Genomic DNA, 25,000 nt, shown 5'->3' on the forward strand with positions numbered 1-25,000 from the left:
TTATGGTTGTAGGCCTATGGGAAGCTATATCCTACATGGTGTAGGCTAACTATTTGTTGACAAAACAGCAGTACAATGACTTCCTTCAGGTCAGACCAGCAATTACAATTTTGCAGAAAAATCAGTTCATGGTGGTGGATTCACTTACAGGGCCCAAGTTAATCTACATTCATTTTAATGAGTGACGCTGTTTTGACAGTAATGTCCTTTGAGGGAGCAGAGAGCCAGAGTAGCCAACATAGAGGCCTAGCATATTAGCTTTGTTGTTGTACCTTCTCCTTTTAATCTCCTCTATTGGAGGATAAAGTGATCCTCAAAAGATTAACAGTTATGAGACAGTAGCTGATGGTACAAATACGTTCTTGAATTCTTTAACTTACTGTCTTTAACAGTAAAGACTTACTGTGACAGCGGAGGATCTTTGCTGACAGTTAGCAAGCTTGTTAGGTTTTTCCCACTTTCAAAAACTCTTTGTTAGTGGGAGGTTTTGTGACGATTGTGACTGACTGACCAGCTCTAGCATGTTTTCTGCTAGCTAACACTTTAGCAGTTAGCTTGTCGGCTACAGTAGCTTACCAATTGACCATCAGCCTCCAGAAGCACATATTTTTGTGAAGACGTGTGGATGGATTTTATTGTGCGTGGTGGGTGTGAGCTGGCCAGCTGTCCTTTTTTCTTGTGATTCCTTTCCAGACAATGAGGTTGCCAGGGAGAGAGAACTTACTGTTCCTCCCTGCTTCCAGTCTTTATGCTAAGCTAACCTAACAGCTTCCTGGCTTTTGGCCGCGTTCATGTCACAACCGAGTTTCAAGTTTTTCGATTTGTAAATGGCACTCACGTCAACATCCAAGTCATAATTATAATTTTTATTCTGCTATTATTCAGCTTGTCAAGTCCTTCCACCCTTTCCTAATTTAGACTTGATGAAAGTCCCTTATCTTGTAGGTTTTAAATTACATTTTTATCTGCAAGCTCACAATACAGGTGCTATGCATATTGCATTTGATACATAATGACACCTTGATAATGTACCTTCATTTTCCATTGTTTACAATAGTCAACCCGGACATACCCGTAAACTATCCAAGCAAGCATTTACATACACATATTGTGTAACTGTTAACCCTAACTACTTTACAAAACACAGATGTCAAAGGCTCTGATGCAGATACATAAAATATATATTTTATACAAACTGTAACATTAATTTCTACATTACCACAGGACTCTCACACTAGTAAAGCTTTAAAACTAGCTAGCTCCAAATAGTGCTACTGTAATGTAGCATAACATTAGCCACAATGCTTATATTTTTTATATAACCACATTTCACCTCATTGTTATTTCTTAATAATAACTGAACAAAAATGGATGCCTGAAATCAGCGAAAGACAGATGTTCAATCTAATTAAATTCAAATTTAATTTTCAAAAATGCTACTTAGGGGCTAACGTGCCCTTGAGCATAGCCCACTTACTCTTTTCTCTTCGGAAATTACTTTTATACTTACATCAATACTATAATTTATATAAGACACATTCACATGTTGCTCTGTGGGATTGGGATAAATTGAGTGTTGAACATGCAACTGTAATCCTTTCTAATTTGTCCAGTTGCTTTATATGTTTTATATTTTATATGTTTCCCTTACTTAACATGGTTCTGTAAATTCTTTATAATACAGCTTTGGAGGGAAAAGTTTCCACTCCAAACCACAAGTCAGCAGCAATTTCCATGCATGTTTGAATGCACCGTGCTCACGCTTGTTCGCTCTTCATCTGCCTGGCGCTGATTCAGACCTCAGTTGTATAACCTCCGTTAGATAAGAGGGGGAGGTTGTGCCAGTCTGCCCTGCTCAGCCTCTTGTTCTCACAGGTTATAATGAAAGGAAAGGCATTTTTCCCCTGATAACTCTCATTGTTCTTTGATGTGGATAGAAGAGGATGCTTTTTATCCTGGCAGCTATTTCAAAGAAACCTTAAATGTTCATCCAGAGTGGAATGTTGCTCTAGGCATTTCTCAAGTTTTCTTCTTTCTTTCTTTCTTCTTTTTTTCTTATTCGGTGTGTTTCTTATTCAGGCCGAACAAAGGATTCATACGATTCAAACATTCCACAAGGCTCTTGACTCCTTTTTCAAAATATTTAAGTCAAACAAACTCTAATCCATCCACGCACTCATAGGTGACTGAAGGGAATTTCATCTGTGACTTTTAACACTAGCGAAGTTAGAGAATACAAACACTGATCACAGACTACATGCAGCAGTCTAAACACTGCTTCGGCCAAGATAGAAATTCAGTTGGTCATAGAAATATGTAGCTTTTCTTCAATATTTATGTCAGAACTTGTGGTGCCCCGATGTTGGGGCTGCTCTCACATGCATGGGGCTGGTGATAAAAGAAATTCAGGTATCATGCTTTTTGTTTTGCCTTTACATAACCATATTTTACCAGTGGTGGTTCTATCTTTCTTTTCCTTTATCAGGTAAAGTTGGGGTTAAGAAGGACCTGGCCAAAAAGGTGACATAAAAAACATTGTTACAACAATGCATACAATACAAAATCAACTCTAATAAATAACTTTCACAAACCACATAAGTATGGCCAGACATACAATGTCCTATTAGGATGCATAGAGGTATACAGTGCATAATAGCAGCAAACAATGTAATGCATTGCTTGAAGAGTATACAATTCCGTTTTCAGGACAGAACATGTAATTAAGCCACTTGTATTTGTAGTATTTCATTATATAGAAATACTTTTTTAAGGAACTGGTTTACTTTATGATAGAAGAGTGACTTCATGATTACATAACAGATATAAAATGATAATTACATGGCTACATTGGAGAGAAAGCCCTGAAAGAATGGAAGCAAGACGGTTCTTGGTTCACTGAGTGAGAGAACAGGAGGGGGGGGGGACATCTTATGGGAGGACTCGTGGAGACGCATTCCTCCCATAGTTTTGGGACACCTCTTCATCCCGTGCATACGTCAGATCTGCTCGGAGTGAATAAAAGGAGATGGGGACTCCAAAAGAGGGAGAGAAAGAACTTGTCGACTCACTGCCAGGTCTTGTGTTTGACAGAGAGATTGTTTTTCACTCAGGAAAGATTTTACTTCTAAAGATTACTTTAACTTCTGAAGATGTGGAAAGTCTTTGTGATCCTCTGCGTTACACTGGTGAGGAAATAATCACTGTTCTTTCATAAGCTGCTTTTCTAGCTGTTATAAGAGGACCGTTTTTGGAGGCAAACATTTGATTAGAAATGTCTATTTTATCTCAGGTGTCAGCCTTATGTCCAAAGGACTGTCAATGTCCCCCTGACAACCCCAGATGTGCAGCTGGAGTCAGTCTCATGCTGGATGGATGTGGATGCTGTAAAGTTTGTGCACGGCAGCTCTTTGAAGACTGCAGCAAGACACAGCCGTGTGACCACACAAAGGGACTGGAGTGCAACTTTGGAGGGGGATATGGCTCGTCTAAGGGCATCTGTCGAGGTACAATGACTTTTGCTCTGTTCCCTTCTCTTCTTTTTTTATTATTTTAATCACTTTGTCTTTTTACTCCTCTCATGTCAAACCACCTCACTACTTTCTCTGTTTCTCTAAAGCAGCCAAATCAGATGGAAGAACATGTGAGTACAACAACAGGATTTACCAGAATGGGGAAATATTCCGGCCAAATTGCAAACACCAGTGCACTTGCATGGATGGTGCTGTTGGATGTGTCTCCCTCTGCCCATATCAGCTCACGCTGCCCAAACTGGGCTGTGCCAAGCCCAAGCGGGTCAAGGTGCAGGGACGGTGCTGTGAACAACTCATCTGCCCTGAGGAGGCAAAGACAGAGAGCTCTGTGGTGAAGAAACACAAAAAAAAGCAAGAGAAAAACAGACTGTCTGAAGACGACCTTACCAACAAGAATGAGCTGGCTCCTGTGTGGAGAGGAGAATCAAATTCATTACCTGGTGAGTATTTTTTGCACTGTATCCTTTCTGGTGTCATTGCTAAAGAGGAAGACAAATATATAAGGACGTGTATGTGAGATCACAAACGTAGAGACATGTGCATGAGATGTCTTGCCTTTAAACTCTTCTGAACCTTGTTTTTTTTTTTTTTTCTCTGTGCAGCTTTCTGGAGTCACCCAACAGGCCACATGTTGGTCAGAGGAGTCGAGTGTGTGTCTCAAACCACAGCTTGGTCACCGTGCTCCAAATCCTGTGGCACTGGAGTATCCACCAGGGTGACCAACAGCAACACTCAGTGCAAACTGGTGAAAGAGACTCGGATCTGTGAAGTCCGACCATGCAACCAAGACACCTTTACCAGATTGAAGGTACATTCCAAACTTTTTTTTATTCTTTAGCATGATACAATTTAATAATTTCATTTTATGGTGGTCTGTAATCTTAATCTAATGTAAGCATTATGTGTCTTAGATCTTAAAGCTTTAGTTCGTAACTTGTTTTTATAATAATGGACGTCTGTTACATTCAAGCAATTACCTAATGAGTTGATACAAAGCAAATTTAAGACTATCAGCTTCACAAAACTCTCAACAAAAACATTTTCAGTATGGCTATGTTTACAAAATGGTGTAGTCCGGCGACTTTCGCGCGCAGAAGCTTGAGTGAACATAATTACCTCTTCTGAAGAGTCCATCATGTTTCTTTAATCCTCCGTGTCCTCCTTGGGTGTGGGTGGTGCGCGATCACGGAAGGCTTGCATCATGTGGATGCAACGACAGTGTTGTTGTAATTACTTAGAACTCCTCATGGGGGAGACAGAAGCTACGCACTATAGCTTTAACCATGAATAACACTACAATTTACATGTGCTTTTGATGTCTTCCCTCTAACAGAAAGGTCAGAAATGTAACCACATAGAAAAGGCCAGAAGTCCAGTTAAACTGTCCCACGCAGGCTGCCGTAGCCTGAAAAAGTTCCAACCAAGGTACTGTGGATCCTGCTCTGATGGCCAATGCTGCAGGCCTCACCGAACCCAGACGTTACCTGTCCACTTCCGATGCAAACATGGAGAGATCATCGGCAGGATGGTGATGATGATTGAGTCTTGCAAATGTAACTTAAACTGCAATGGCAGCAATGAAAAGACTCCTGCCCGCTACGGACTTTTGAACAATATTCATAAACTGAAAATGTAAAGTTCTGAACAGAAAAGAAAAGTGCACTTTGAGGTTGCAGACATCTGCAGGATGAATTTCTTGAACTGTATTGTTCATAAGTTTGCTTCATAACATTGGAGCCTTGTGGTTTGCTTCTTTTTGAAGCTGTCTTTTTAACATTGTGAAAATTCTTATTTTTCTAGTTTAAATTTTTATTTTATTTTATACACATACATAACATTTTGACAAGACATGAAGCATGACAACATGACATTAATGACGTAAATACTATGGCAGCTACTAAATCCATCATTACACATATGTCGCCATGTTTCTGTTGATTTACTACAGTATAAGGATTAATACTTCATACTTCACTAATTGTTATGCTTAATCATGGATATTGTACAATAATATTGGTTAGCCATGTTTGCTTATGTAAAATGTTTTAATATAACATAAGGCTGTAAATATACTGTACTCTGTATGTATCTTGGCCAATTAACTGCAGAATTGTCAATTTGATGTTTTACTTTTTCAAAAATAAACACATAAAACACTACAGTTTTTCATTTAACATTTGGGGCTTGCAATAATCTGAAAAAAGGAAGAGGGGGGGTCTGTTGTAACAGTTTTCAGTAGGAAATGAGCTATACTGTTTCAACTGCATCTGGCTGACCCACTTCTGAGACGACCTACATGCCACTGAATAGTTTAGGGAATGAGTGTAATGTAAACCTCAGAGTGGGTTCCCTGCTGTTGGACACATGCTGGGCACAAGCTGCAGAATTTAGTTTTATGAAAAAGTTATAGGGTAACAGAATAATCTAAACTTTCCACAGATATATATATATATATATATATACACACACATATACATACATACATACATACATATATATATACATACATACACATATATATATATACATATACATACATATATATGTACATATATATATACATACATACATACATCTATATATATATATACATATACATACATACATATATACACACACACACACACACATACATACACACATATATATACATATACATACACATATATATATATATACACACACATATATACATATACATACACATATATATATATATATATATACATACATATATATATATATATATAACTATAACATGCAGAACAGAGGACAATCCCTTCATGCACAATCCTAAATTTCGAAATGTGTTGCTCCTGATATTGAATGCAATATCCCTTTCTTCTAGTTTATTTCCAAAGTAAGAATGAGGAATTGCAAACTGATGTTATGTTGCTCAATAGTAATAGTTTAAATGCGAATATTTAGAGTTTATTCTCCATCCAACAAAGTTTATGCATGAATTAGACTACTGTATGTGAGCTTCAGAAAATCCATTTAATATATGTAATTGTGAAGCCACTTACACAACTTGTAAATAAATAAATAAATAAATAAATAAAAAGACAAATGGGTCATCCAGCTCATTTGAGCCTAATAAGCACATAAACTCAGGGTGTGTACATCATGGTGCTGAATCGTGATACCAAACAAATTGCCGGAAGTAACATGTAAGCTTATTTTCCAGCAAAAAGCAAGAGAAAAGCAAATTTCCAAAGTTTGATCAATATTACGTATTTGGGTAAGACCAAGAGAGCGAAAACAAAAGCAAAGGAAAAACAGGAGTTATGACGCACGAAGAGATGAAATGGTTCCATCCCCTGATGGAGAACACAATAGAGCTTTGTCTGTATGAACTTGAGAGGAGAACTGCTCACTCAGGGGAATATGTCCACTGCAAGAACACATCATAGCCTTACTCAGGTCTAGTAGTTTATTGCCATAGATACAGTATGGGTACAGTACAAGACATAGTTCAGTTCTTAGGTAAATGATACTGCAGTGGATACCTGTGTTCTCGTGTGCTTCTATGCCTCAATAATATAAAAACTTCCATTACAAAAGCATGAGATCAAACCAGCAACAGATTTTAAAGTGGTTTGGAAATGTCCCAGTGTTGCATGCATTTCAGTAATTATGTTTGAAGCCCGAAAGGCATGAGCTTCACAACTGGCAGCTACATAATTGATTTTCTGCATCATTCATCTCATTCCAGCTGAAAGTCAGAACATTAACACATTCAATTTATATCACACTTTATTACAACAGAAACAGAAACTTGTGTCTGTTTGGTCTCAGGATCAGCAGGATAACAGTGAAAGTAGCATTTTGAGTGTGGCTCCGAATTTCCCCATCATATCAGACACAATAGAACAATTATGATGGCTTGACTGGGAACAAAGTTGGAGTATATTTTATGATGGAAAATGAGGTTTATTCTACCACAGGTAAACATGGGAAGGACATAGGCACCCACTAACATTTGGTTTTCAAGCACCACTTGTGTTGGTTAACAATTGCTTTAATAATGATGTGTAGGTACAGCTTCAAAATATGGCCAACAGTTTGTTCTGGAGCTAGTTGCACAAAGATAGACATAATCTTACACTTCCAGTAGACATTAAACGTTTTTATGTTGAATGGATCTCATTTAGCAGTGACTTAGACTGATGCACAGTGCATTGTGGGTAAAATGAGACACTTGACAGAAGAAAAGATTGGCTAACAAAACACTTCCACCTAGTGGCACATTACTTTTCTCCAGCTGGAAACCCCTTTTATGTTTTTGATTTATTATTTTAGACTATGAAACATAAGAAAATAGTGAAGACATGCCTGTTACAGTTACTCAGAGCCCAACGTGACATCTTAAGATTGCTCGTTTTATCTGACCAACAGTCCAAAACCCAAATGTATTCAATTTAAAATGATAGAAAAGCAGCAAATATTAGGTTACCAACTCACAGCTCATCACACATGTTGCTATAACAACAAGTAAATAGACTTGTCTCTTTGCAACTGTCTATTTGCTGTATGGGAATAAGAGACAGTAGCACCAAGAGTTCTTAGTCTAATATTAGCACACACGTGAGAATATCATGTAAGTCTTTTGGGCCATGAGCTAAAAACCAATATGAAAACCTTGCAGAACAACAAGGGGGGGTGGGGGGTGCTGGGGGATGAAAGTCCCAGATTATTGTCAGCTAAATGTAGAACGTCAATAACCAAATTATTGCCTCCGTTCCTTTTTTTAAATAGCCCATATACATATTACAGTACACAAAAAAATAAATAAATTTATACAAATAAATCCTTAATCATTTTAGAAAATACGACGATCCAAAACTTGATGTTTGCAATCCTTCATCAAACATTGTCATATAAGAGTTTTTGAGGAAATCAATGTAGTTCTGAATGCTTTGCTTGTGGCTCTCTGATTGGTCCAGGCTGAGCTGCAGGTCCTTCAGACGCACCTCAAACTGTTTCTCTGCCTGCAAATTAAGATACAGTGAATGTCCTCGCTTGACATCAACACATCTGAGGTTGCATTAAGGCTGAATGCTCCATGACATTCATTTGCTTAATGCTCCTCCTCTGCCAGTCTACTAACCATGCCCACCGCACGCCTCAGCACCACGGGTGCGAGGGCTAACTACTAACTATAACTTATAATTTCTAAAATGCACTGATTCCCTTTCCACAACCACATTTTTTTTTCCCAACTAGTGTCACATTTTTCTCATGTAGGTGACCTTGGGTGTTTCGAAAGGCGCCTAATAATGTATTATTATTATTATTATTATTATGATATGCTCAAGAAAAGCATGATACTTACGGTGAGCTTGCTCTGGCGAAGGAGCCTCAGCTCGTTATCCCTTCTGCTCTTGTCTGCTGCCAGCTCCAAGATTTTGGTCTGAAGAGCCTCTTCTCTGGCAACAGCCTTGTTTTTTACCTTGTTGACCTGGACAAGTGGAAAAAAATTTAAATTATCCAGCAGAGTGGAACACATCACTTCCTGTGGGCCAGATCTATAAAGGAAACACCTACAGTATCAACAACTTGGTGTTTTCTAACAGCAAGTACAGAAAATATAAACGGTTTCAGGAACTGGACGTATGGGCTCCATGGTAATGTATCGTATCAATCAGTGACAGAACAGATATGTCTTCATATGAAGATGTCATAAATGATCACTGTAATAAAGCTTAAACTGTAAGGTAGAGTGTGGGAAAACACTTGCACCTAAGGGTGCTGCTTTGTCATCTTTTGTTGATCTCTTTGACTATAAATTCTTCCTCAGATGTCACTAGACTAGACTGTCTCTGAGCTGTACCTGTTGTTTGACGTCTGATAAAGCTGCCTCCAGCTGCCGGCTGAGGGCCTGGCAGTCTGACGAGCGAAGCTCCAGCTGCCGGTTACTGTAGCTCAGACCTTCCTCCTGTGCTGCGAGCCTCCGTACCAGCTCCAGGTTCTCCAACTGCAGCTCGTCCATTTTCCTACACACACACACACACACACACACACACACACACACACACACACACACACACACACACACACACACACACACACACACACACACACACACACACACACACACACACAATGTCTATTTCTCAATGTGTACAAAATGAGACAAACATTTGACATCTAGCCAACAGAGACGGAGGATGCCTTACTTTTGGAGAAAATTCACTTTCTCCTGTAGTTGTAAATTGGCATCATGGATGGACTCCTTCATCTCCACAGATGATCTCAGCAATTTTGTCTGACTCTCCATCTGTATATGCAAAATGTAAAGTTCAGAACCACCTGTATTAGTTACAAGTGACTGGAGCAGAAAAGAGGGTTTTACCTCACATGCTAAACTGCCAATAAATACTACAATCTGGCAAACACCATCATTGCTGATAGAAACGTGGGTGATTGAAAAGGACTCACACAGCACAACTACACTTACAACTTTTCCACTGCAATCAAAGAGTATTTTTTTTTTAATCACAAACATCGAACTCACAGCAGGACCACAAAACAAGATGCGGTGACGGACACATGGGGTTGTACTACCGCCTAGTGGTCAGATGGATGGAAAATGACTGCATTTTACATTCTGACCACCAGAGCTCACATTGCACACCTTAACCTGCAGTTGCCTAACGGACTCTGACTTTTCTGAGCACTTCCTCTCCGAGCGTAGCAGGTTCTCCTGGCACTTAAAGAGGCTCTGCTCAGCTGCACTCAGTAACTCAGGGTAAGACTTCAGTTCGTCCACACGCCCCTGCAGCTCCTGTCTCACCTGGGCTCCAGAGGATGGCAGAAGGAGTGGGGTGACAATACATTAGCATAAAGATTCATCACACCTTCTAAGAGATGCTGGCAGACGTGCATGCTTTAAGGGAGCAGAATGTGCCCAGATTCATCTTTAGACTGAGATTTGGCTTGGTTGTTAGTTTGAAGTGTTTTGCTGCTCAGAATTATTGTAGGAAGTTTGGTAGTTAGAAGGTCCAGGGGCTACAAATGTTACATTTTTAAAAGCTCACTGACTGGCCATTCAAAAGCAGGAGACAGTGCTGCGGAGCTGAATATAATAGAAAAAGCACAATAGTGCGGTTATTAATAGAACAAAAAAGAAAGAAATTAGTCATCTTAAATATCACATATATTGTAAAATAAACATACTGGTATTTATTAGGATGTGTGCACATTAACAGTAAAGAAAATTCATAATATATAAGAAAAACATTTACATGGAGACGAGAAAAGGTTACCTTCTCAACTTCTGTATCTTTTCCATCTCGTGTCTTCTCCGTCTCTCTTAAAAGATTTGCATATTTTATCCTCAGATCATCTAACTCAGCTTGAGACTCTGCAACCTAGAACAAATACAGATCAGTATGATCAAACCGGCTGTGTCCTTCCGTACAACTAAAAACTGCAAACTAGTGTCATTCATTCAGCAATCTCAACAGAGCACATTCAACATTCGGCTATAATTAAAATAATTAAAAGGCTAGTTAGAATGAGCTGATATAATCATTGTGACCATCCTCTTTTTTTGTGAAGCACTTTTCAAAATGCTAATAGAAAACGATGTTAGAAAAGTACAAAAAAAGACATGGCATGAAAAAGAAAGGATAAAAGGATTAACAGCTTCCTGGAAATGAAGCTCAACAGTTTGTAGTCTTAAAACTTGTTAGTATTTCACTTTGTGTTCCCTAGCCAGATGTCTGATGCTCCCCCCCCCCCCTCACAGTGAATCATAAAAACATTTTTTTTTAAGCAGTACAATGTTAGCTGTCCAGTAATATTCATTGCGTGTGTGTGTGTGTGTGTGTGTGTGTGTGTGTGTGTGTGTGTGTTGTGGAGATGCTCTTTATTAACATGAACATGAACTGTTTGCATGGGAAGTCTTTGTTGACTACAGAGTGAATTATCTTTATTTTTCAAATGCAAAACTCTGCTGAGGGAACCATAATCTCCCAGGTTGGAGCTGTAACAAATAAAGAAAGAAAAAAAAAGGTAAATAGTTCTTAAAATAACTCAAATTAATGAGCCGATGTCTACCTGATATTGGCACTGTTCGGCCTGATGTTTCCTCTCCTGAGACACAACCTTTTCCTCTATCAGGGCCGACTCACAATCAGCCAGCTGCTGCTCAATCTGAGCAATGGATACCTGCAATCACACGGACATTAAAATAATTTGAGTGATATAAATAAAAAATCAGAGAGAGAGAATGTTTTCAAACTTTAAGGATATGATGAACATGGACAAACGTAAGAAGCCCGACAGAATTGACAAATGTTACAGTTGTTCATCTGTCAGCGTGCCGAAATGGCTGTATGAATAATTATGGACAACATATCTATGCAGCAAGGGTTTTTTTTCGTTTTGTTTTGTTTTTTTAAATAACTTTCACAGTAACGATTTTCAAGCGCAAGCGGTTTGGCAACTTGTACCTTGAGTGTTGCATTATTGACGTTGAGGTCTCCATTTTCAGCGCTGAGTTTTTCAAGCTGTTGCATCACAGTTTCATTAGCTGCGGTGAGCTCGTCCTTCTCCTTCTGCAGCCTCGCTGTCATGTCCGCAATCTGACTTTATTGAAATACACATTTCACATACACATTAAAAATGAATCAGTGAGATAGTTGCCATGTGTGTGTATTGACATTCCACTATAAAAGTGTGGTGACAGAGTATTGTTTGGAAAAGAGAAGTGACCAACCTTTTCAACAACTCTGTATAAGCTACAAGTTTGTCTTTCTCATCCTCCTTCTGCTCTTTTTGCCGTCTCCTGGAGTCTCTTTCTAAACGGGCGTTGACCAGCTCAGCATCCTGGATGCCAACCGAGAAAAGAAAGTCAAAGCAAGATCGTAAAAGATGCAACGGTGTATAGAAAAGACACTACTTTTAAAACCATGAAATCCTAGCCATTTTGACTTCATACCTTTTCCCTCAATTGTGCATAGCATTTCTCAATAGCGGCTTCAAATCTCTCAGCTCTCAATTTCTGTGCTCGGGTGGCTTTCTTGAGACATTCTTTGTCCTGCGCTGCCTTCTCAGTCAAAGAGGTGATGGAGCCTTTCAAATCATCAATCTCCATCTTTTGCTCGATCAGGGTTCTCTCCACAGTCTGAAAAGGAAAAAAAAGATATGCTATAAAATTACACATTTTCTTTAAAGCAGTTTGTCTAGAGAGTACCGAGCTGATAAAGACGTTTGTACCCGTAGCTGTACAATCAGACGATTGTTTTCGGCTTCCTTGTTGCGAAGCTGCCCCTGCAGGTGAGCACGAGTCGCCTCCACAGACTTGGTCATGTGAACTGCACTCTTTATGTTCTCCTGTGATGACAATTATGGACAGATGCTTTAAAATGCACTCTGCATCCTTTGCATTTTTAGAGTATGCAAGCACATCTATATGATCACTTCTGCTGTGCTTACCTGCTCTTCTCTCCGCTGATCCATCAGTTCCTCAACTTTTCTTTCTGTCTCACTCATATCTCTTTTTAATTTCTTCAGGAGAAAAATTACAGTGGGTGATTTGAGATGATAATTTGCATAATTTCAGCGTTCTTCTGCAATAAAGTGCATTCAGTCTCATACAGGAGATGCATTTACATCACATCTTTCAGTTATCACATTCATTTAGTACCCAATGTGGCTATGTTGGGTGACACAGCCTCAATATTTATTTGACCAGCTCTTACCAATTGAACCATTCAAACCAGAATACAGTACATAAGAATAAACCTTTTCACAGACTAAACCTAAACCAGGTTGCCACAATTTAAGCACAAAGCTTATTTCGCTTACACTTAAATTAAGTTATATCCTTTAGGTCATTACATACACTCACCTCATTTTCACTCTCAGCCTGTGTGATCTTCTTCAATAAGATGTCAGTTTGGTGGTTGGCATCAATTTGATCAGCCTATGTGGAAAAACACATTTTTACACATTCCTTTTTAAGGCATTTAAGTCAGAGTGTTTCGTTTGTTGTTATGAACTTAAAGTAAATTAATATACAGTACTACTACAAATACAGACCCATGGATAAGTATCCTGCGCAATGTACAAGGTGGAACTATTGTAACCAACCTCTATATCTTGGAGCTGTTTCAGTTTCTGTCGAACAGACTTATTTATTCGTCTAAAGTCCTCCAACTTCTCCAGCAAAAGTCCTCTTTGCCTTGCAATTCTGCGCTTATCAATGGCCAAATGTCTCGAATCCTAAATTGCAAGAGAAGAAGTTAGAATAATGGGTCGTGAATGGTTTCCAACATGGAGGGCCTATGTTTGAACCAAGCTTGATGTATGCTTAAACGGCAACAAACATACAGCAAATTCATCTTCCATGGCATCTTTAAAAGACACAAGCTGTATGGCAGCAGAGTTGGCAGCTGCTTCTGCATCCATCAGTATTTTCAGGAAAGGACTTTTTCCATAGGCAAAGTCTCCATGGCTAAATGAAAAACAGGGAGTAAATTAGTTTGGCTGTGGCTACTAGTGAGTGGTGGTTTAGCCCCACAAGTAATGTTGTTACTGTATGTTCAAATGTTCATGCATACTAAGACCTCACCAATTGATGTCAGCCTCTGGGGTTTCTGTGTGGAGGATGCTGCGTGCTCTGCTCCTTCTCCCCAGCTCATGAGAGCTAGCTAAATCACCACAGCTCAGAGTGACATCCTCCCTGGTAGAGCTGAACCCAAGGGTGGGACTTTGGAGCTCATCCTCTGGAGACATAGCTCTTACTACTGACAAAACAACATACAGTACAAGTTAGTGCTAAAATACAGATAACAGGAAGTTAGTTCATACTAACATGACTTTTAAAATTAGTTTATTTACAATGCATAGCCTAGCTTGCACATTATTATGAAGGACAGTGAGAGTATACATTAGGTTGTCAAGCAAGCTAACTATGCCCACTCCATAGCAACAGACAGGAAGTGGCTGCTAAATTTACGTTGGATTAAAGAAAGCAAGCATTATGCTGATTCTACCATGCAAAGCCTCTGACATCTAACGTTACATTATGGATATTAGAACTAAAACATAGCAATCCTTAACAAAACAATGTCAATATTACTTGCGCTTTTACCTTGTGTCGGCTATGTGTGAACAACGCTACTCCAAACTGTGCCCCCTCTTACAAGGTCGAACTGGATTGGTTAGCTCTAGTGTAACGTACTTATTTTCTCGCTGCTGATTTGTTCCCCAAGGATAAAGTAGGCGTAACTTAGTTTGATTTAAGTTGCGAACAGCCAATGAACAAAAGAAAGCAAGGGACTGGTTGAAACCATAGAAACGAAAAGGAAGTTTACTCGAGTTTACTGCCATGGTAGCTTAAACCATGTTTGGGTAACCTCAAGTTACGAAGATTATTAACAGTTTGTACATTTCATTGCGTGAAACTCAAAACCCAGCATAGCATTGTTCAGATATACACTCAGTTTAAAACGCAGTGTTATTTAACTTGTTTTGGTGGCGTAACGTACCTTAGCCCTGCCAGAGCTTCTTCAGTCGAAGTTAGCGTTAATGTTCGGCGAGTAGAAATGTTCAAAGCAAAAATACTTTTTATTGGACCCAATGAGGTACGTAAATGCCTTTTCCCCCCACAGTAGCGTAGCCTATTTTTATTTTTTTGTTGCTGGTAACTGGCTAGAAGACGTTTATTACGTTAGCTAGCTAGCTAATATGTTCAGAAAATGTATGCTTGGTTGGATCATAAAGAGCACCTGCGTAGTTTTTGTTGACTAGCTTTGTGTGTGTGTGTGTGTGTGTGTGTATGTTTATGTTGACTGAGAAGCGTGCAGTTTGGAACGTGAATGTAACTAGTGTTAAATACATTTACTCAAAACTCAATTAGCTACTCTACTAAAGGTAATCATTATACATTAACGTTACTTTACTTAGGCCTAAATCAGAGATCTTCAACAGGGGGTCCTCAGAGTCACTGCAGGGGGGCCTCCAAATTATTGTTCATTTTTGAAAGTTTTTTCAAAAATTAAAATATCTTAACATGAATCCAACATATTATTAGCAAATGTAAAACCCCACTGATGATAGGCTTACTGGTCTTGGTTGGTAGTCACTAAGATAGCCATCCACAGATACAGTTAATAAGGATTCACTGTGCCACATGTATGTTTAACATTAAGAGATGATTTATAAAATCATGCCAACAATTATTTTGATAGCTTAGTATTCTGTGCAAAAACGTATATGTATATGATGACCTGTATATGCTTTATATCATTTGTCATAATCTGTATATGATTTCTGGAATAAAGTGAAGTTCAAAAAACAAACACAAAAGGTATATGTACAGACTTTAGGCTGCCCTACACGTTTTTGTAGGCCCAGTTAAATATGCAACTCCATCTCACTCTCAGTTAAGGGGTCCTTGGTTTAAAAAACATTGGAAGACCCCTGGCCTAAAGTGTTATGCTTTATACTTTTCACTCCGCTACATTGATATGACAGCTATATAGTTACTATTAGTGACTTTGCAGTTCATAATTTTACATAAACAAACAGAATGAACAGCAATGATATGCTGTTATAGATTAAACTACGTAACGTTATGTGAATATGTAAATTATTTCCACCTCGACCAGCCTCAACAATAAAATGCTGCTTAATAATGATCTGATATTACAATGCCTATAACACTGAGATGATGTAAGATGTAATTCTGCCTGCATTAAGATTACATTTACTTGTGGTACATTTGGGTAATATTTATTCCATACTTCTACCTGTGTGTGTTGCAGGAAAAGCACAGGTGTAACTAATTACATTAATGATGAAATTTAAGAGACTTGAGATGTAGCCTACCCTCTGTTCCCTTTGGGTGTTTCAGTAAGCCATACTGCATGCACAACCACACTTAACTGGAATGTAGCCTTTTTTAAGGTTTTTAAATACAGCTGTGAATTTCCTGCTGTGTTAAAAAGGCTGCCATAAAAAACACTACTCCACTGCAAGAAAAAAAACGTAAGTAAAAATGTAGCTTCCTACACAAGCCATGCAACTGGAAAGTTTAAACAGAATGCATCCATTGTTATTAGTAACACCTGTGCGTTTCCTACTATGACAAGTCAAAATGTCTGCCGTTTATAAAAAAAAAAAAAAAAAAAGCCTATTAGCAGTAAAATTAACATACATGTCAAAAGTAGGAAATCATAATAAAGATGATTTATGTTCTGATTGTAACGGATTTGACTATTTTAAAATCATGTCCGTTTGTTTTTTAGAGTGGGAAAACGGTTGTTGCTAATTTTCTCTCAGACACAGCAGCAGAAAATGTTGGAGGTGAATACAGACCTACTCAAGGAGTAAGGTACAAACCCTTTATCAACGTTACTGCTTTCCTCATGCTACACAGTTTACCCAAACTTATCAAATCCCTGAGAAGATGGAAATAACATGATCTAACAGAATGTTTGGAGTGTCATTTTACACTTTTTTTTCAATTACACTCACGATTAGATGTTCGAAGTAATATCATTTATCTATTTTGCCATGAGAGGTATTATTGTCGGAAGTTAGAAAAACAAAATGCAGCTGTTTTCTTCTGTTTCAAGGATACTGGAATTTGAATCGCAACCTGAAGGCAGTGGTGACTACGCAAAATGTGAGGTTGAACTTTGGGACTGTTCAGGAGATTTTAAGTAAGTTAATATCAAACACTTCCAATATTTTTATAATTGGTTTTGTTTAGGCGTATAATACCCAGATGTAGATATACAATATGTTCTCTTCATACAGATTTGAATCATGCTGGCCTGCACTGATGAAGGAATCCAGCGGTGTGGTGATCATTTTTAATCCTGATGTTCCAAGTCACCTCAAAGAAATAGAGACGTGGCATTCGATGTTCATCTCCTCTCAAGGTTTGCAGGACAACCAGTGTTTACTCGTGGCTCACCACAAGCCTGGCAGCGGAGTAGAAGATGGACGGCTGCCTTTAGGTATTTCCACTGCAAGCCTCCCAAAGCTGTTGTATGCGTTATTATTACCATGTCTGGGCTAACATGTTCATTCTTTTTGATGCAGCCTCACATTTGGCCAGACTGCCACTTATTCACTGCAACCTGGAGGAGGAGCCAGATGAGGTGGGGCAAGCTTTCCGCAGATACTTGGGAAATGTTATAAATACAATGTCGGAAAGCCGAGAGCAAGAGGAGATGTCCATTATTACATAACAGCAAAATCTATAAAATATGCAGCTTAATGAAGACATTTCTTGGCATCGGCAATCTCTGTTCAAGTTACATTCATCAACATTTCCCATTTTTAAAGTTATTAATTACACATCTTTGCTGTCAGCTGTACATGGAATTTTCCAAAACCCCTTGCAATTTTTTTACAAAAATATTTTACTACAGTAAGGTGGTTTTGTTTGCTTTTTTTTTTTTTTCTTCGGTGTCTTGAATTTTGTCTTGTGAATAAAACATGACCTAACTTACTCTGGAAAGTAGTACTCAAGACACTAAATATACTTCTGACTTTAGACATGGTTTATTTAGAAAATTTGGTGCAGGTTGCTGAGAATGTGACGATTTAAAGTGTAAAAGAAGAAAGAACAGTATAACATCTAGATATCCTATCCAATAATGCCTCCTTTGCCAATGCACTCTCCAATGTAGAACCACATCAGCACCTCAGTGGCCACAAGTCCATTCCTTAAGGCATCCTAAAAAACAAAAGACAATCTAATTTAACTTGAGACAACTGCTTTAATGACACTCTATAGAATTAGATAATAAGTTATGATAGTTTTATATGTTAATGAGGCCTGACAATGTAACATGAAAGAGTAATTGAGTCCCTTCCCATGCATACAATTACCCGCTACCTGTCACAGACAACACACTATGAGCACGCACGCGCACACATTTTATTTTACCTGTTGTATATGAAGTTTGTGTAACTGTTAACTTTTGACATCGTCTGACATCTTTCCACAAATAACTTGATTTTGTTATCTTGGGAGTGTTTTTCCACTGATTTTTCATTGAACTAACTAAGATGGCATTTTATCTTCCTACACGTGTAGTTTATCTATGTAGCCCACGCGGCTTAGGTTTTTTTTTAATCTTGTCCAATTATTCAGTAATTTCTATTGTGTATGCAGATAAACTCAACCCTACAGCTGGTGTATACAACACACTGCAGACTGGACATCTGAGCCAAGGGGCTAACCATATATTCAGTCACATCCAGATGTATTAGTTTTAGCAGTCTATGGTTACTACTGTATTCTGTAAAATAACGTTCTTTTTGTGTATACAGTGTGCAACAAATTTAAACTGGCATTTTGGCTTTGCCATTTCATAGTTTGAGATATATATATATATACCGGGAACCATCACCTTATCGTGGTGGAGAGGTTTGTGTGTCCCTATGAACCTGAGGGCTATGTTGTCTGGAGCTTTGTGCTCCTGGTAGGGTCTCCCAAGGCAAAGTGGTCTCAGGTGAGGGGCCAGACAAAGAATGGTTCAAAAATCCTATGAAAAATCGAGGAAGGGATGAAGTGACCCTGCCCGGAGAAAGCCCGGGGCCCCCGTCTGGAGCCAGGCCCAGATGGAGGGCTCGTCAGCGAGCGTCTGGTGGCCGGGTTTGCCACGGAGCCCGGTCGGGTGGTTCTGGAGCCATACTCCTGGATAGGGGTTGGACTCTTTTCTTCTCCGGAGTTGCCCAGGGTGTGAGGCGCCGGGCGGGTGTGGGGATACTCACAAGTCCCCGGCTGAGCGCCGCTACGTTGGAGTTTAACCCGGTGGACGAGAGGGTCGCCTCCCTACACCTGCGGGTTGTGGGGGGGAAAACTCTGACTGTTGTTTGTGCATATGCACCAAACAAGAGTTCAGAGTATTCAGCCTTCTTGGAGGCCTTGAGTGGAGTCCTGCATGGGGCTCCAGTCGGGGACTCCATAGTTCTGCTGGGGGACTTCAACGCGCACGTGGGTAATGATGGAGACACATGGAGAGGCGTGATTGGGAGGAACAGCCTCCTGATCTAAACCAGAGTGGTTGTTTGTTGTTGGACTTCTGTGCTAGTCATGGATTGTCTATAACGAACACCATGTTCGAACATAGGGATGCTCATAAGTGTACTTGGTACCAGAGCACCCTAGGCCAAAGGTCAATGATCGATTTTATAATCGTTTCATCTGATCTGAGGCCATATGTTTTGGACACTCGGGTGAAGAGAGGGGCGGAGCTGTCAACCGATCACCATCTGGTGGTGAGTTGGGTCAGGGGGTGGGGGAAGACTCTGGACAGACCTGGTAAGCCCAAACGGGTAGTGCGGGTAAATTGGGAACGTCTGGAGGAGGCCCCTGTCCGACAGACTTTCAACTCACACCTCCGGCGGAGCTCTTCGTGCATCCCTGTGGAGGCTGGGGGCATTGAACCCGAGTGGACAATGTTCAAAGTTTCCATTGCTGAAGCTGCGGTGAGGAGCTGTGGTCTTAGGGTCTTGGGTGCCTCAAGGGGCGGTAACCCACGAACACCGTGGTGGACACCGGTGGTCAGGGAAGCCGTCCGACTGAAGAAGGAGTCTTTCCGGGATATGTTATCCCAGACGACTCCGGAGGCAGTTGCAAGGTACCGAAGGGCCCGAAGGGCTGCAGCCTCTGCCGTGAAAGAGGCAAAGCAGCGTGTGTGGGAGAAGTTCGGAGAAGACATGGAGAAGGACTTTCGGTCAGCACCAAGGTACTTCTGGAAAACCGTTCGCCATCTCAGGAGGGGGAAGCGGTGAACCATCCAAGCTGTGTACAGTAAGGATGGGGACGCTGTTGACCTCAACTGAGGAGGTAATAGAGGGCGGTGGAAGGAGCACTTTGAGGAACTCCTAAATCCGACTAATACGCCCTCTATGGTAGAGGCAGAGCTGGAGGATGAGGGGGGGATTGGCATCAATTTCCCTGGTGGAGGTTGCTGAGGTAGTTAAACAACTCCACAGTGGCAAAGCCCCAGGAATTGATGAGATCCGTCCAGAAATGCTTAAAGCTCTGGGTGTGGAGGGGTTGTCTTGGTTGACACGCCTCTTCAACATTGCGTGGAAGTCTGGGACGGTGCCTAAGGAGTGGCAGACCGGGGTGGTGGTTCCCCCTTTTTAAAAAAGGGGGGACCAGAGGGTGTGTGCCAATTACAGGGGTATCACACTTCTCAGCCTCCCGGTAAAGTCTACTCCAAGGTGCTGGAAAGGAGGGTTCGGTCGATGAGTCGAATCTCAGGTTGAAGAGGAACAATGCGGATTCCGTCCTGGTCGTGGAACAACGGACCAGATCTTTACTCTGCAAGGATCCTGGAGGGAGCCTGGGAGTATGCCCAACCAGTCTACATGTGTTTTGTGGATCTGGAGAAGGCGTATGACCGGGTGCCCCGGGAGATACTGTGGGAGGTGCTGCGGGAGTACGGGGTGAGGGGGTCCCTTCTCAGGGCCATCCAATCTCTGTGCGACCAAAGCGAGAGCTGTGTCCGGGTTCTCTGCAGTAAGTCAGACTCGTTTCAGGTGAGAGTTGGCCTCCGCCAGGGCTGCGCTTTGTCACCAATCCTGTTTGTAGTATTTATGGACAGGATATCAAGGCGTAGTCGGGGTGGAGAGGGGTTGCAGTTCGGTGGGCTGGGGATCTCATCGCTGCTTTTTGCAGATGATGTGGTCCTGATGGCATCATCGGCCTGTGACCTTCAGCACTCGCTGGATCGGTTCGCAGCCGAGTGTGAAGCGGCTGGGATGAGGATCAGCACCTCTAAATCGGAGGCCATGGTTCTCAGCAGGAAACCGATGGAGTGCCTTCTCCAGGTAGGGAATGAGTCCTTACCCCAAGTGAAGGAGTTCAAGTACCTTGGGGTCTTGTTCGCGAGTGAGGGGTCAATGGAGCGGGAGATTGGTCGGAGAATCGGCACAGGAGGTGCGGTATTACATTCAATTTATCGCACCGTTGTGACGAAAAGAGAGCTGAGCCAGAAGGCAAAACTCTCAATCTACAGGTCAGTTTTTGTTCCTACCCTCACCTATGGTCATGAAGGCTGGGTCATGACCGAAAGAACAAGATCCAGGGTATAAGCGGCCGAAATGGGTTTCCTCAGGAGGGTAGCTGGCGTCTCCCTTAGAGATAGGGTGAGAAGCTCAGTTATCCGTGAGGAGCTCGGAGTAGAGCCGCTGCTCCTTTGCGTCGAAAGGAGCCAGTTGAGGTGGTTCGGGCATCTGGTAAGGATGCCCCCTGGGCGCCTCCCTAGGGAGGTGTTCCAGGCACGTCCAGCTGGGAGGAGGCCTCGGGGGAGACCCAGGACTAGGTGGAGGAATTATATCTCTAACCTGGCCTGGGAACGCCTCGGGATCCCCCAGTCGGAGCTGGTTAATGTGGCCCGGGAAAGGGAAGTTTGGGGTCCCCTGCTGGAGCTGCTACCCCCGCGACCCGACCCCGGATAAGCGGATGAAGATGGATGGATGGATGGATGGATATATATATATATAGTTTTCATTTTCTGTTGCCTGACTGAATGATTCATTGACTAACCTTTATGTCCCCTAATAGATCAAAACGTATTGTATTTATAACAAACTATAGATTATCTGTTCTTAATTCAGGCATGTGTATACGTTTGTAGAATTTAGCCAAAAAAAACAATTTATTCAGATATTGGTGACTTTTTAACAGGGTTTACACACACATCAATGAAAAGAAAAGTAATCAAACTTGTATGGACTCACTTTTACTGTAGTTTGTCCCAGGCGTCCTGCCCGGAAGCTCTTAATGAGGCTCGATGCTGCCTCTACGGCTTTAGGGATCTCAGCAGGGGACGGTGGGACGAGCTCCACCCGGGCATAGTGCCAGAAGGTCGCTAGTCGGGGTTTGGAGTATGTGACAACGGCTGCAAGTGACCCAAACACAAAGTGAATAACATTGGAGCCCCAAAGTGAAAAGCCAAAGAGCCATTTAGCCTACAGCAAAATTGGAAAATCACAAGTTTCTAACAACCTGTTGTTGCAGTGGTTGTTCGTGTATTGATACCTGAGCTTACCTGAGGTCACACTAAAGGTGTGCAGCTGTTAACAAGCTGTAACAACGTGGGAATTAGGGCGAGTAAGCTTACCACCGAGTAAAGTTGGTATTTTTGCAACGAGTTTCTGTCCCGCCTGTGCCATCGAAGAGTGGTTCTAAACGGTCTCTGGCTCTTCGCAATGAAAAAGTACGCGAGGAAACAACAAGAAGAAAAGTGGCATGAGGTTTCCGGGTTGTTGATTTCAAAATAAAAGGGGTTAAGAGAAATTAGTCATATTTATTTTCGAAATAAAATAGTTCGAAAGCATAAGAAGTTAGATAAAATGTATGTCATGTTCATTTGTCATATAAGCCAGTCACACTGACTGTATTGGGAATATAGCTATACAGAAGATGAAGGACAAACTGGACATCCTGTCCATTATTTCATAAAGCAGGCAAGCAAAGCAAATGTATTTGTATAGCAACTTCAAACGGAGGCAATTCAATGTGTAAATAAGACAAAGAAAGGTATATGATACCAGTATTTTAAAATACAATAAAAAGAAAATGAAGGAAATAAAAGTGCAGTACCAATCAATCAAAGGCAAAGGAGAACAGTTTTTTTTTTACTTAAAGGAGTTAAAAAAGACACATTTTAATCAAACCGAGTTCTAATTCTGATTTTTAACAAAGGAAAGGATTTTGATTTTGTTTGCATTGTTTTAACAATTGTTTCAGTTCTTCAGAGGAAACTGCTAAACCATCTACATTTACAATGCAGCACATTTAAGGGATTTCAGAAGAACTAATTTGTCAAGACATATAGAGTACACACACAATATCCATAATTCGCCCCACAAAATGGTTAATGTTATAAAATTGATCAATTATAGTATACTTGTGTGTATGTGTATTGTTGAAAGTGAAAGAAAAAAAGATCACATGGATGACTACTTACGTTACTCACTCTGACTCAGCCTGCAGCCCACATAAAAAAATGGTGCAGGTTAAAGCTGCATTTCAAGGCAAACACCCAACTAATGGTGCCATCTGTTTGATTTATAGTTTTAGACAAACTGTTAATTCACTGTATACCGCAAGACATCTTATTTGTATTATCTATTATATTTTATTTCTAAAACCCAATATCAAAAATCACAACTTTGCCTCAGTGGGCTTTGTGATTTGAGAAAACACTGTAATTAATACCTTCTGATCGAACAAGAATATCTCAAAATTGGACATAAACCTTTTGCAGATAGCTGTGACTGTGAGAGTTAAGATGACGGAGAGCAGCTTGCCTGCTGTAGTACACCTGTAGTGACATTAGATTTTCAAAGGATGAATCACTAGAGGGTGCTCTCTAATAGGTTACCAAATAGAGTTAGAGAGAGATAAAGAGCAGGAAACTGTCTTTGCTTTAAACTCCGCCCATATGCTGAACTACCTTTTGTTCAACAAAAGCATTGGTTAAACAGTAGTTGCATTTAAGTTGTACAATCATTTTTTTCCACACTCCTGTGGCATGGCTGTGTAGTTTATCTTTTGGAGGTTTGGTATTTGTCATCATATTCTCATCATGTCCCCTGTTGCTTCAGCACATTGAGCTTACCTGTAATGAACGTGCTATATACAGTATTTTATGTACAATTGCCTTGCCTTACCTCATGGGGGAGTCCTTCATCTCCCAATAGAGCATTTGTTGGTTTCATTTCAAACTCATTCTGCACAGACAAACACTGTTTGAACACAGAACTTTATTTTGAGCTCAACTCCAATTGCCACAGTTTCCAAAAAATACCAAATATGTCAGCCTGAATTACAGGGCAATGTCATCAAAAGAAAAAAGGCATAAATAATTTTCCATATAAAGTAGCCAAGAAAATTGTCACTTTGGATTGCCTTCAGTATAGGTTTAGTCAGACAGTGTGGAAAAAAAAAAATGTTGAGCTAACTTTGAGGTTATTAAAGAGTCATTTTAGGTGGGATATTTTCAAATGTTAATGTTAAGCAGTGAAACAGTATAAGGGCATTTACTGCAATGCATAGTACAAATCACAATACCCTTTTCATTTTTCTATTGTGAATACGGAGCTACAGCCAGCTGGCAGTTAGCTTAACTTAGCTTAGCATACAGACTTGAAGGTAAAATATGTGCCTACCAGCATTGGAAGCCACTGCAAGAAATAGTTCAACACATAACATCAAGTAAAGCAACAACTTGTTGTTTTTACATTTGTGTTTTTGTACACACTGTATTGTGTTCATTTCCTTTCCTCCTGTGGAGCTTTTAACCTTTAGTAGTGCTATAGTAGTTTTTTTAATGGTTGGGTTGGGTCCCTGTTTTGTTTGTCTCATACACTCGCAGGAAGAGTGGATAATGCGTTACAGATTTCTGCCAATGGTTTCACACTATTCCACTGACCTACAGGAAGAGAAGAAACGTAGCAATGTGCCAGACTGCAAG

The 25,000-nt window shown here is 40.4% G+C and overlaps 4 protein-coding genes across 6 annotated transcripts; 2 read left to right on the forward strand and 2 right to left on the reverse strand.

The window, feature by feature from the left end:
- The first annotated feature begins 2,988 nt into the window (after positions 1-2,988).
- On the forward strand, positions 2,989-5,687 carry LOC144526985 (CCN family member 1-like). 2 transcript variants are annotated; one of them, XM_078264784.1, is made up of 5 exons: positions 2,989-3,185; positions 3,290-3,503; positions 3,617-3,970; positions 4,133-4,338; positions 4,864-5,687. In XM_078264784.1, exons 1-5 carry the CDS (start codon positions 3,150-3,152, stop codon positions 5,164-5,166), a joined length of 1,113 nt encoding a protein of 370 aa, XP_078120910.1. In that variant the 5' UTR covers positions 2,989-3,149; the 3' UTR covers positions 5,167-5,687. The 2 variants fall into 2 exon arrangements, with proteins under 2 accessions (XP_078120910.1, XP_078120911.1); XM_078264785.1 differs by having other exon boundaries at positions 2,990-3,185; positions 3,620-3,970.
- Positions 5,688-6,949: 1,262 nt separating this feature from the next.
- On the reverse strand, positions 6,950-14,703 carry LOC144526983 (outer dense fiber protein 2-like). 2 transcript variants are annotated; one of them, XM_078264780.1, is made up of 17 exons: positions 14,635-14,703; positions 14,113-14,287; positions 13,872-13,995; positions 13,632-13,763; positions 13,390-13,464; positions 12,975-13,046; positions 12,756-12,872; positions 12,478-12,663; positions 12,256-12,365; positions 11,990-12,125; positions 11,595-11,705; positions 10,799-10,903; positions 10,168-10,326; positions 9,710-9,810; positions 9,364-9,526; positions 8,866-8,991; positions 6,950-8,521 (listed from the first exon to the last, which is right to left on the reverse strand). In XM_078264780.1, the coding sequence occupies exons 2-17, from the start codon at positions 14,274-14,276 to the stop codon at positions 8,348-8,350; spliced, it is 2,055 nt and encodes a 684-aa protein (XP_078120906.1). In that variant the 5' UTR covers positions 14,277-14,287; positions 14,635-14,703; the 3' UTR covers positions 6,950-8,347. The 2 variants fall into 2 exon arrangements, with proteins under 2 accessions (XP_078120906.1, XP_078120908.1); XM_078264782.1 differs by lacking the exon at positions 10,168-10,326.
- A 296-nt stretch (positions 14,704-14,999) lies between these two features.
- On the forward strand, positions 15,000-18,006 carry ift22 (intraflagellar transport 22 homolog (Chlamydomonas)). Its single transcript, XM_078264839.1, has 5 exons — positions 15,000-15,127; positions 16,793-16,878; positions 17,123-17,209; positions 17,307-17,509; positions 17,595-18,006. Exons 1-5 carry the CDS (start codon positions 15,089-15,091, stop codon positions 17,741-17,743), a joined length of 564 nt encoding a protein of 187 aa, XP_078120965.1. The 5' UTR covers positions 15,000-15,088; the 3' UTR covers positions 17,744-18,006.
- A 44-nt stretch (positions 18,007-18,050) lies between these two features.
- Positions 18,051-22,774, reverse strand: LOC144527021 (ATP synthase F(0) complex subunit g, mitochondrial-like). Its single transcript, XM_078264840.1, has 3 exons — positions 22,643-22,774; positions 22,260-22,420; positions 18,051-18,234 (listed from the first exon to the last, which is right to left on the reverse strand). Exons 1-3 carry the CDS (start codon positions 22,692-22,694, stop codon positions 18,145-18,147), a joined length of 303 nt encoding a protein of 100 aa, XP_078120966.1. The 5' UTR covers positions 22,695-22,774; the 3' UTR covers positions 18,051-18,144.
- Between the last annotated feature and the right edge of the window lie 2,226 nt (positions 22,775-25,000).

The sequence above is a fragment of the Sander vitreus genome, chromosome 12 (assembly GCF_031162955.1).
Source record: "Sander vitreus isolate 19-12246 chromosome 12, sanVit1, whole genome shotgun sequence".
Lineage (NCBI taxonomy): Eukaryota > Metazoa > Chordata > Actinopteri > Perciformes > Percidae > Sander > Sander vitreus.

Coding starts and splice junctions, on each gene's coding strand:
- LOC144526985 (XM_078264784.1), top strand. CDS start 3,150: ATGTGGAAAGTCTTTGTGATCCTCTGCGTTACACTG. Junction 3,186..3,289: donor TGATCCTCTGCGTTACACTG/GTGAGGAAATAA, acceptor ATTTTATCTCAG/GTGTCAGCCTTATGTCCAAA. Junction 3,504..3,616: donor GTCTAAGGGCATCTGTCGAG/GTACAATGACTT, acceptor GTTTCTCTAAAG/CAGCCAAATCAGATGGAAGA.
- LOC144526983 (XM_078264780.1), bottom strand. CDS start 14,276: ATGTCTCCAGAGGATGAGCTCCAAAGTCCCACCCTTGGGTTCAGCTCT. Junction 12,366..12,477: donor ATGCACAATTGAGGGAAAAG/GTATGAAGTCAA, acceptor GTTGGCATCCAG/GATGCTGAGCTGGTCAACGC. Junction 9,811..10,167: donor TTAGGCAACTGCAGGTTAAG/GTGTGCAATGTG, acceptor TTGCATATACAG/ATGGAGAGTCAGACAAAATT.
- ift22 (XM_078264839.1), top strand. CDS start 15,089: ATGTTCAAAGCAAAAATACTTTTTATTGGACCCAATGAG. Junction 15,128..16,792: donor TTTTTATTGGACCCAATGAG/GTACGTAAATGC, acceptor TTTGTTTTTTAG/AGTGGGAAAACGGTTGTTGC. Junction 17,510..17,594: donor AGATGGACGGCTGCCTTTAG/GTATTTCCACTG, acceptor TTTTTGATGCAG/CCTCACATTTGGCCAGACTG.
- LOC144527021 (XM_078264840.1), bottom strand. CDS start 22,694: ATGGCACAGGCGGGACAGAAACTCGTTGCAAAAATACCAACTTTACTC. Junction 22,421..22,642: donor AATACCAACTTTACTCGGTG/GTAAGCTTACTC, acceptor GGTCACTTGCAG/CCGTTGTCACATACTCCAAA. Junction 18,235..22,259: donor TGGGACAAACTACAGTAAAA/GTGAGTCCATAC, acceptor TTTGTTTTTTAG/GATGCCTTAAGGAATGGACT.